Source organism: Symphodus melops (genome assembly GCF_947650265.1).
Source record: "Symphodus melops genome assembly, chromosome: 1".
Lineage (NCBI taxonomy): Eukaryota > Metazoa > Chordata > Actinopteri > Labriformes > Labridae > Symphodus > Symphodus melops.
Window position 1 is genome coordinate 47,448,070 of NC_136691.1, and position 12,056 is coordinate 47,460,125.

At 40.7% G+C, this 12,056-nt stretch overlaps 2 protein-coding genes across 3 annotated transcripts; both read left to right on the forward strand.

The window, feature by feature from the left end:
• The first annotated feature begins 86 nt into the window (after window positions 1–86).
• Window positions 87–2,108, forward strand: LOC306820268 (uncharacterized protein). The gene is made up of 2 exons (XM_079338074.1): window positions 87–398; window positions 518–2,108. The coding sequence occupies exons 1-2, from the start codon at window positions 227–229 to the stop codon at window positions 1,813–1,815; spliced, it is 1,470 nt and encodes a 489-aa protein (XP_079194200.1). The 5' UTR covers window positions 87–226; the 3' UTR covers window positions 1,816–2,108.
• Window positions 2,109–2,592: 484 nt separating this feature from the next.
• LOC306820243 (uncharacterized protein) lies at window positions 2,593–9,677 on the forward strand. Of its 2 annotated transcripts, XM_079338027.1 has the most exons (3): window positions 2,593–2,920; window positions 3,589–3,855; window positions 6,729–9,677. In XM_079338027.1, the coding sequence occupies exons 1-3, from the start codon at window positions 2,743–2,745 to the stop codon at window positions 8,963–8,965; spliced, it is 2,682 nt and encodes an 893-aa protein (XP_079194153.1). In that variant the 5' UTR covers window positions 2,593–2,742; the 3' UTR covers window positions 8,966–9,677. The 2 variants fall into 2 exon arrangements, with proteins under 2 accessions (XP_079194153.1, XP_079194154.1); XM_079338028.1 differs by lacking the exons at window positions 2,593–2,920; window positions 3,589–3,855 and adding an exon at window positions 5,705–5,996.
• The last annotated feature ends 2,379 nt before the right edge of the window (window positions 9,678–12,056 follow it).

Consider the following 12,056-nt stretch of genomic DNA (forward strand, 5'->3'; position numbering starts at 1 on the left):
CTTTTGTCTGCCAATCCACTGCTCCACAATCTGCTCCGGTAGGTGGCGCTAATGCGCCTTAAGGCTGGTTTGATCGAAACAAAAACGAGGAAGGAACCAAACACTATGACACGTTCCCTGTCGGTCCTTAATAGTGTGACACACAGTGGCAATAAGCGGTCCAGTTATTATTTTGACCCATTGATCGAACCTCACCTTTAAAACACACACATGTAAAACCAAAACAATGTCTTCGGTTGACTGTTTGAGAGAGTTTGTCAGCGAGCGTTTGACAGCTGCTGCTGAGGAAATCTTCACAGTTTTTCAAAGAACTATCATCCAGTACGAAGAAGAGCTCGACCGTCAGCGCAGACTGCTGGATGTCATTTGGAAACCTCAAATACACTTACACAGAAAAGGTTTGTTATAAAGTGAGGAGCTCGGTTTATATTTGTTCTCAGGTTTGTGTACGGACTTTAATCCACGGTTTCTCTCCTGTCACAGTAATACCAGAATGTGTGCTCTTTGTTCACTACAGAGCTCCCACAACAGTACTTCTGTAAGGAGGAAGAGGATCTCTCTGACCAGCAGCCCTGTAACCAGGAGAGGAACTCCAGTCTGGACCAAGAGGAGCCAGAGCCTCCACAGATTAAAGAGGAGCAGGAGGAAGTCAGCACCAGTCAGGAGGGAGAGCAGCTTGATCTGAAGCTGGAGGCTGAAACTTTCTTGGGGATTCCTGCTTATGAGGAAAGTGAGCACAGTGATCCAGAAGCAAACAGTGACCCTCAGCTCCCCTGTCACAACTCTCAAGTTTCTGAGAACCAAGGTCCTGAAGGAGTCAAGCAGGGAGACTTTATATCAACTGAAATATCAAAACCAACATCCCCCAAAAAAAGAGGTAAAAGAAGAAATAGAAAACGTAAAATATTAAAGATTCACAACAAGAAGGGAGAAACCTTATCAAGTAGAAATGTGAATCTTAAACCCAAGAACAAATGTCAACAAACAAGAAACAATGACACAAAGATGTCAGAGACTCAATGTGATCCTCACACGGCTGCAGAGCTCTTCAGATGTGACGAATGTGGAGAAGGTTTTATTTTTAAATCATGGTTAAATACACACATGCGTGTTCACTCCGGTAAGAAGACGTATGTATGCAAAACTTGTGGTAAACTATTCGGTTTCAAAAGCTTACTGGAAACGCATGCAAAAGTCCACAAACGTTCAAAGCCAAAAACTTGCAAAACGTGTGGAAAAAGTTTCAAAAGAGAATGTTCTTTGAAAGTCCACATGTCAACCCACGCAGGCACAAAACCACACTCCTGTAAAACATGTGGGAAAAGTTTCTTTCGGCAGTCAAAACTGACAATTCACACTAGAATTCATACAGGGGAAAGGCCATTTACTTGTGAAACATGTAGCAAATCTTTCAGAGTAAAGGAGGATTTGACGGCACACATGAGAACACACACGGGTGAGTATCTGTACTCCTGTTTCTCCTGTGGAAAAGGATTCATTCGAAGAGACGGGTGGCTCACCCACATGAGAATTCATACAGGAGAAAAGCCTTACACCTGCAAAATATGCAGCAAATCTTTCAATTCAAGAGGTAACTTTTCAAACCATGTCAGAAGACACACAGGTGAGAAGCCTCACTCCTGTCTCACCTGTGGAAAAGGATTCTTCCAGAAGACGGAATTAATGGCTCACATGTTAATTCATACTGGGGAAAAGCCATTTACTTGCAACACCTGTGGCAAATCTGTGCGAGATAAACAAACCTTGAAAGACCACATGAGAAGACTCCACGATTCCACCAATCAGCCCGTATGACCACCTGCCTCATATTGTGAACTCACCACTCTCGTCAGGTCAGGATCACTTGAACTGTACAGGTGTGCTGAGGTATCTAGTGAAGTAAAAGTGGCAAAGACAAACTGCATTCAAGAGGCAGAACCAGACTCATGTTGAACAGCTGCAGAAACTGAACACATGTAAGCACATGCTGTGTCTTGATTGTATAACTTCAACTTCACATTCTTTTTAATCATGTCTATTAACCTTGTGTGAGTAATTAACTTCTTGAATCTGAGTGAAGGACAATAAAACACATACTGTTCTCTCCATGCAAGAGATTTTGTATCAGTCATTTTTCAATCGACTAATAATCGTCGATCAAAAACAAAAGAACATACCTGAAGGAGGTGACTCAGTTTACCTTGTTTTCAGCGGGGTTAGGATCATTTCCAATCTGCCTGTTTTATTTTTATTTTGTTTTTACTTGTCTTAATTTCAGTTCAGTTTGAATTCATTTTAAATGCTGTTTTTTGTGCGTAAAAGTTTGGTCTCAGATGTAAGTTTATGTCTTTATATCATGAAATGGTTCAGAGATAGAAATCTAACTCCTTTAAAAATACCCTAAAAAATATAGTATAAGCAAGGGGAAAAGGTTATGACTTCTGCAGTCAGCAATTTTAGGTTAACATTCATTTGACACATATATGTATACATACATATATACATATATATATATATATATATTATATATATGCTGTGTACATACATACATACACACCTACACACACACACCTCCACTTACTGCAGTGATACTCCACACCAGTAGGTGGCTGTAATGTGCTACCGCGATATCTACCAGCCGCCATGAAAGAAAGGAAAACGACTTAGCGGCAGTAGAAGAAGAAGACGAACCTGCAAGCCCTGCTAGTGCTCAGCCTGTAAAGTTTATGTCATTTTATTACAATGGCTTTAGATTCAGTAAACTGTTTGAAAACTTTTGTGAGCGAGAGACTGACAGTCGCAGCTCAAGAAATCTTCGGAGTATTTGAAAAAACTTTATGCGTCTACCAAGAGGAGATCGTCCGTCAGCGCAGACTATTAGATGTCGTCCTTAAACCAGACATAAGACTACAACGGACAGGTGTGTAACATTTCACTTCTTTAAATGTTCATTATTCATACTTTGGATCAAAAATGCCCCGAAACAGAGTCGATGAATGATATCTGAAAGAACAGTGGACCACACCGTCTTCATGCAGCCTAACAGTTCTAGTAAGGCAGACATGTCGCAAACCTCATCATCAAACCTCATTATGCATCTCGCAGATGGAGACATTTACAGTGTTACAGCAGGATAGCAGGACACAGTGCAAAAATTAAATTAGGTAAAAAAAAAAATGCATGAAAAAATAATTAAAAGGAGCCACTAACTTCAGAATGTAAGTCTGTACAAACTGTATGAACACTATCAAGGATGAGGATGGACATGTTATTGCACACTTTGTACCATGAAATATTATTGCAATGTAAATAAAATTAGAAATACAGATAAGATCATGCGACTTCTTATTATTGCACAAGAAGTAGTAATGAATTGTGTGTGTGTGCTATGATCTACTGGGAGCAGGCTTGGTTAAACAGTCTGACTTCAGCAGGAAGGAAGGACCTGCGGTGTCTCTCCTTAAGACAACGCAGGTCACTCAGGGTGCTGTAACAGTGCCATAATGGGAGACGTTCTCCGTCAGGGAAACGTGTGGTTGCGTTGATATCCTGAAACTAAAGAGTAAACAATGTGATCCTTTTCTTCAGATGTTTCGCAGGCACCCATCAGAGAGGAGAGTGTTCATTTCGACCATGAGAGTAACACTTGTCTGGATCAAGCAGACCCGGAGCTTCAGGTTAAACAGGAAGAGGAAGAAGAAGTCTGCACCAGTGATGAGAAGGAGCTATTTGCAGAGGCCTTTAAGTTAAGTCCAGCCTGTGAGGGAAGCAACCCCAGTGAAGACGGGACTCTGCGGTTGGATCCTCATCAAACTCCAAATATGACAGAGCAAGAAGCGCAGTCTACTTATTCAGGTGAATGGATACGGTCTGAGTTTGAAAAGACAGACATTTCTGTCACAGACCTAAATGTTGACCAGCATTTTCAAACCGAAGTGGAGCCGCACACGTGCTGCATTTGTGGTACTAGTTTCAAAATGAATGCAGAATTGAAACTGCACATGAAAGTTCACACAGGCGAAAAGCTTTTCCGCTGCATGTACTGCAACAAGGAGTTTGTTTTCAACTCATCGTTAACGAGGCATCTCCGCGTGCACACGGGGGAGAAGCCCTATGAGTGTGGTTTGTGTGGAAAAAGATTTAATGTCAGTACAACATTGAAAGTCCACTACAGAACCCACACAGGTGAAAAACCGTATCAATGCGAGGTGTGTGAAAAGGCATTTACCACCTGTTCAAACCTAAAGAAGCACATGTCTTTACATCGACGAGGTGGAAAGTAGGAGATTGTGCAGGGAATGCTACTGACTGACAAAATGCTGCAGGTTGTAACTGTCTCTATTTAAATTCTTATGAACAATCCACTTTTACAGTGTTTTTGAACATTTATTTGGGTAACCTGAGTGTCTATAGACCTACAAAATTTGAAATAAATCCATCCAGTCTTTGTTGCCCTGCTTCAAAGTTTCTCAGTTTGTGACATCACAAGTTGGATTCTGGTAAGAAAGTCCGCTCCCCTGGTATCTACTCCCATGGACTCCACCTCCAGTCTAGAACAATCATTTTGCGTAGGTCCGCCAATTTTATTGTCTCTACAGAGGAGTGATGTCTCCGGGGAAAACTCAGGGGGGGGGGGTCATTACATTTTAAGAGACACACACCAAAACAGAGCATTCTGAGAGAGCTGGTTTCTACATGGTCACAAACCTCCTCTGGTGCTTGATTCATGTTATATTTGGACCACAGCACAGCACAGATGTTTCATTTAGACCACAGAGGACTGTTTGAAAAGGTGAAAAAAAGGGTATAATAAGTCCCCTTTAAGTGGATGCTACATTATTATAGGCTTACATTTCGAAAATGTAACATCTGCACATTTTTTTAAATTTATTAATCTAGTATTAGTACTACTAATAGTAGTAGTAGGCACACCAGGACTGTTGCATGATACCATGTTTTTATATCAAACATAATTTGAAATAGTTTTATTCATTGAATGAAAGGGATTCAATAATATATTTGAGATATAGCACACCATGCTCCATCTATTTTGAATGATATGTTAAGGACTCATTTTATTATGATTTGTATTCGATTCAGATATCTAAGTAGACTGGTTGCACTTTGTTAAGGGTATTAAGTAAAAGAATAATTTCCAGCATTCAGCATGAATAACTTGTTTTATGCACACAATGTGTGCTCTGTGGTGTAACATTCATGTTTACTAAACATCATGTATAACAGGGTTATTGTGGGAGTTATACGGTTTGGAACAAACCTGAATGATTGAAGTAAATGACATGCACACATAACAGTCAAAACGATACCAACTAGAGAGCTGAAAATGACGTGTTATTGATCACTTGTATTTTGTAGTACTGTATTATCTTGTAGCTGATAGTTCATTTCCACTGAGCAAACTTTTAAAGTCATTTCATTCAAATGTACTCTAGTTATAAGTGTAAGTCAAGTCAATGAGAGAATGTCTAACACAAAGTACAATATCATGATTTCAACACCACACACAGGCCTACTGTAAGAAAAACTAATGTAACTAACTGAGCAACAAGCTTAAAATGATTAAGAGAGATACATGTAAAAAAAAAAAAAAAAAAAAAGATCAGAATTTAGTACCAGATCATGTCAAAGTGTACTGAACCAAACCGGAGGATTTGGTAGAAACGCCCCGAGAGTTGCGATCATCCGAGGAGCACGTGAACGTAGCACAGGCGGATGTAAACGGGAAACAGACCGCGGCTCAAGGCAGCACGAATAAGTTAAACAGAGCTTTAACAAGAGAGAGTGAATAAATGGTAATCCAACAATGTCCTCGGTTCAAAGTATGAGACAGTTTGTCTGTGATCGACTGACTGCGGCTGCGCAGGAGATCCTGGCAGTGTTTGAGAGTAAAACAGAAACGTACGAGGCGGAAATCGCCCGTCAACGCAGACTTCTGGAGTCCATCTTAACACCTGATTTAAAGTTACACCGAGCAGGTTGGACACTTATTAACATGCTTACACGTCAGTTTTTGGTGAAAGATGAGTTTAAATGGCAGTGCATTATTAATAGTACAAGATTAGCTGTGTTGAACTTTAGAGTCAAACCAAGCAGACAGGTTTGAGGGATTCTTGGTTTGGACAGATGAGCTTATCAAGCGTGATTTTTTTGTCATTATCTACATATTAATGTGCTCACTTTTTGCCCTTCTTGTTAGATACTATCAACAATAATTGTTTAACGTTGACAGCACATCAGTCACATGCGGAAGTAGCTGCTGTATTTTAGCTCTTGAGGGGCTTGATCACGTGACAAGTGTCAGAAATCTACAATAATAAACACTGGGTGAAGTAACATGTGTCAGGATGTACAGTTTGAATGTGCCTTGACTCAAGCTGGGCATTTTGTTTACACACGTTTGAGGTACCTTTACAATGTATGCATCTTCACCAAGCCACATATGATCCTCTCTGTCAATTTAAAACACATCAGTGTATTTAAGTCTGAAGCAACTCCCGCTCAGAAGCACCCTGGGAGATTTAATTTACAAACAAAAGCTCTGTGGGTGTAACTTGTTTCCCACCATTAATTATTTGCTTTCCTAATCAAAACTGATTATAGATAGATAGACAGATAGATAGATACTTTATTGATACTGAGGGAAATTAAAGCTATGGTTAACAAAGGCTTATTCCTTGTTGTCATGTTCTTCTTTTCCTGCCTTTTAGAGCTCACACAGATTCAAGTCAGTCAGGAGGAGGAGGAGGTTCATCAAAGCCAGCAGGAACTCTGGGACAAGGAGACACACTCGAGTTCAGACCCATCGAATCCTCCACAGGTAAAAGAGGAACATGAGGACATGTGCGTCACTCAGCGAAAAAAGCAGCTTGCACAGGATAGGGAGGATGATGTCCGTAACCTGACCCCAGCCTGTGAGGAAAGCATCCACAGGATACACTCTCAGCCTTCAGACCCCAACCAAAGTGCGGCAAATAAAGACCCACAATGCAGTGTCACAAACAAAGATGTGTCTTCTGAAACTGTCAGGGAGAGTTCTACTGTTTCTACTTCGACCAGCGACCAGCAGCTCCTGTCTCACAACCCAAGAGAAGCTGGGGGCCAAGGTCATGTCACTTGTATCCCCGAATGTGTAACAACAGTTAGACATATTGAGTCAACACACACAACATCCACTGCAGCCAACTCTAGAGGAAATGATACGTCCACAACTTCAGTAGAGCTCGGAAAAGAAACTTCAAAAAGAAATTATAAAAAAACGTCAAACAAAGAGAAAGGAGTACTGAGCACTGAGCTGCCACCAAACATCAGTAGTGAGAGTCAAACATCAGCTGCAAGTGTTGAAACAGCACAACATAAGAAATGTAGCAATGGAAACACAACATCACATGTAGAGTCTGAGCCAGCACAGCATGAGAACACAACATTAGCCGACGGAAGTAAAACATCGACAGTAAGTTCTGGGCTTACACTGAACGAGAGCCATAATGTTGAGGACCCGTCTTCAAACAAAAGTAGTGAAGCAACGTCAAAGAAGAAATGTGCCGAAGAGACCACAACATCACATGACAGTTCTGAGGTCGTGCCAGCCAACAAAAGCAACACAAGGAGCACAGCAATAGGTAAAAGTTGGGAACAAACACCAGATAAGAAAGGTACTCAAAAGACATCAACAGCAAGGGAAGGAAGTGAACTTCAACTGAAGGAGGAAAGGAATATTGTGAAAGAAACATTAAAAGGGATCAGGAAGTCAACACTGAAGAGGAAAAGCTCAGATGGGAGAAAAATCTCAAGCGAAACACTAAAGAAGAAGAGTAATGATGGAATGGCATCAGGCAAAAGAACAGATCGTGAACAGAGCGGCATGGACGCAGCATCAACTTCCAGTCCAACAGCAGCACCTACGAAGAGATGCACACGTGCGAAAGCTTCTTCTGTTGATAGTGTTGAGCCAAAATCAGCTAAAAGAACAAAACAAAGCCCAAAAAAGAAAACCAGTGATGGAAAAATAACTTCAACTAGGTCTAAGACTGCACAAAGTCAGACATCAAATGACAGGAGCACATCATCGAGCACGAGCAAGTCGACACGAAATAAGAAGGCTAACAATGTCGACACAATGGCTACAAAATCAAAGGCGTCGACCTCCGCCGAGACCCAGAGCGATGACATCACAACATCGAATAGAAGCCCTGACCCACCCCCGAAGAAGAAAGATGAAAACGCATCCGATGGCAGCATGGACGACGATGACAATCCTTACAAGTGCGACAGGTGCGATAAAGTGATGAGTAATTTCAAAAACTACAAATTCCACATGAAATCGCACACAGTGGAGAAGAAATACAAATGCGACGTTTGTGGGAAGATGTTCAGGGAGAGTTGGGATTTAAACAAACACACAGTGATTCACGCTGATGACAGGCCTTTGAATTGCGACGTTTGTGGAAAAGGATTCAACCGGCAATACAACCTCGACCTGCATGTTCGGCTTCACACCGGGGAAAAGCCGTTCGATTGCATAGTCTGCAATAAGAGCTTCAGCTCGGGCATGAATCTAAAGAAACACACGAGGATTCACACCGGCGAGAAGCCGTACAACTGCGTCGACTGCGGAAAGGCGTTCACTGATGCTTCTTCTTTCAAGAACCACCAGCGCGTGCACACGGGGGAGAAGCCCTTCAAGTGCTCCGTCTGCAAGAAGCAGTTTGCCACGAGGACGACTTTGAGTAGGCACATCAGGATTCACACGGGGGAAAAGCCGTACAAGTGCAGCGTGTGTGAGAAGGCGTTTGGTCATAAAACGGACGTGAAGGCACACATGAAAACACACACTGGGGAGAAGCGGTACAAATGCAGGACTTGTGGCGAACAATTCTCCACCTGGTTAAAACACAGCAGACACAAAAACGTCCACACTGGTGATGAACGAAGCTCCTCGTGTTGAAAGCGTGCCAGCGTTAAATACGCAATTTTTGATAAAAGAACATGACTTGCGAACATAAGCCTTTGGGTTTGTGATGTTGGCAACAAAAACCAAATTCTTGTAAGCCCGTTAAGTCCTCCTCACTACTCCTGAGGGCTAAGAAGCTCTGTAAATAACTTTCATCTTTACAAGGATCCAGTCTTAACCGCAAGGGGAAATTCATAGAAAATGTCTGTTGACAGCACATTGAAATGAAAAGTATTGAATTTTGTAAACTTTTGAGCTTAGTATTATTGATCGTCGTTAGGTTCATGCTGGGCGTACAGTGTTTGTTTTACACAGTTGAGTAATGTGAGGAGAAAAGTGAAGTGTCATTATACACGTCATACCTAAGGGTAGTGAACAGAAAAAGCATGTGACTTTTGTAATATCTCCCCGTAAGCAGTTCATAAAAAGAGGGAACTGCCCTTGATAGTAAAAAGATCGTTAAACAGTTCTTACATTATTCTTTAAGAGTGTGCTCGTCATGGCCTACATTCTTCATGTAACCTCCTGACATTGAAACTGACAAATGATTGTTTTATGATTCTGGTCTGAAGCATCATTTTAGGTTTGATAGGTTCTCAAACAATGTCCTCCTGTAAAAGTGAATGTTTGTCTTGATGTGTCCAAAGTCTGCTGCTGTCTGGGTTGTAAACAGCAACGTGCAATAAAAGGAAAGCTCATCATTGAATCAAGTATGGCTCTCTTCTGCCCTCCTGTGGTGCTCTATTTAGTTGCACTTTTATATTTTATTCCTCTTTGAGAAGGTGATATTGTGTATTATATGGTTGCGTTTTTAAAAATGCAGTTCATATTTAGAATGCCAAATGATTTTTTTGTGCAGTAAGTCAACACTGTGTGGTGTTATAAAAAGTTTGTAATTGTTAGTCATTTTGCAAGGGACTATTTTGCATTTATCCAAGTTATTAGTCTAACAAATGTTTTGGTTGCCAGAAGCCATTAAAACAGCCACCCCATGCAAACAGAGTGTTGCCTGACAGTCAACATTAACAAGAAATTTATGAACTTTGTTTCTCACCTTTTTTTTTTTTTTACTGAGAAATCTTTAAATCGTGTTTCTTAGGTGTACATGTAGAAACAGCAGAAAACTAAAGGTCAGCATCAGCTGTGCGCCCCCTCATTCTGTTTAATGTTCTTCTTAAAGAACAGCTACTTTATCCATCTCTTTATCATAATTATTATATTTCCTTCAGACAACCTACTTACATCTTCTGTGCATTTATCAGTCTGCACTGCTGTGATCAATCAGAGGGAGGCTCCAGTGCTTTTTGGTGCCATTAGCAGATCACAGGTTTGTTAATAAATCATATTGTGTTTGCCCAGCTGGTTGGTTATATGGTTTATAGATTAAGTGCCTATGTGAGGGAGGGGGAGGTCACTACATGAAAATGCATGATTTATACTGTATAATTGGGCAGAATTTATCAAACAAAACCCCTTAATGGTCATCAAAGGTTTGAGCATCTTCCAAGATTAAACTCAACTGAACAGGAGCTGCCGTGAAATGTACATGACCCCGCGGCGCATTCACGTGATCCCTGGAGCTCGGATTTCCCGGGTTCGGAAAGTTGGTAAGTTTTATTTTTTTTAGGAATTTAAGTCCGTAATTTAGAAACAAACTACAGCTTCTATACCGATACTAGGGAGTGTTTCATTGGTACAAACAGTGGGCTACAACCATAAAAACAAAAAAGTAGTGTCTTGTCTTCAAACATTTCCCTTCGTCAGCCATTTTTGTCGTTAAGTCTTTATTTTATTTAGTCATAAAACAGTTTTATGACTAAATAAATGAAAGTAAACAGACACCCATACAGTCTGTATGACACCACAACGGGGAGCAACAACTTCTTTCTATAAAACACACTAAATGGTAATTTTAGCTTTAAATAAATAGCGAGGCTATCACAATTTGACAAACTGAGAGACCTGAGAAATTGTACACATCTTGGCGAATACTATAGTGCATTGTTAGATTACATGACGCAACTCTCCTTACTGATAAAAGTCAAACGTGCCCTTTCACCTTTCCATGGCAGGCCTGGACACAGACGCTGTCATGCCTCGGATCAGCAAGTTTACAAACTGTCTGCTGGAAACAGGGAGCCAATCTTTAGGTTGTAACCTATCAAATCAGTAGCATGTTAACAGTTGTTTATAGGCCTAATTAGTCAATAAATAACCTTTATAATTTGCTTGACGTTATTCTGCTAGGGTTCCTGTGGCTACTGCATCACAAATTGCTCTACAAGAAGGTAAACATCCTCACCTGAGTCCCTTCTCCAAGGTAACAGATCCCCTCTCTGGCGTTCAACATGGTGTAACATGTAGATGGTGAGATAATATCTTTGCTCTGTTCAGTTGTTGTTGGCTTTATTGGATACTTTTGAACTATGATGCTGTTGGCTGTGTAGTTTTTGCTCCTGCTTTTTAAAAAAATATTAATGGTCAATTGCTTGTGGCAGGGATTGTTTTGGATGTTTTTCCATGCCTTCACAGGCTATTAATAGAAATGTCCCAGATGCTGAAGTGAATCCATCATGAAGTTTACAGGAGGCCGAATAAGAAAAGTTTATTTAATAGTTTTATGGACGTGTGACGTGTTTGTTGAGACGGTGGTTGGATGTTAACCACTGTCTCAAAGCAAACCTTAGTCTTTGACTTTGAATGACAGGTCTATTGTTTTCTTACACATAGTTGGTTCTATTATTCACATTTTCCTGTATTAAAGATACAGGCTTCTGGGAAACGAAAGCTGTGTACACACTTGTTGGGCTGACACAGTTAAGTGTTTAAAGTCTGAAGAAATAGGTAAGTTTAAAGCTATGGGAATATGTGTCTGCTTTGGTGGTGTGGATCAGGTTTTTAATTTTGTAAACATGCTGCAGGACTTTGTATAACTTGTTTATGTCATGATTTCATGAGAGTTTAAGTGCACATGCTGGTAGATGTTGGCTGCCTCAAGGATTTATTTTGACCTGCAGATTCAGCATACAGTTAAAGCCGTAGTCTGTATGCTGTGGTATCATTGCTCATTGGCACACTGTGATAC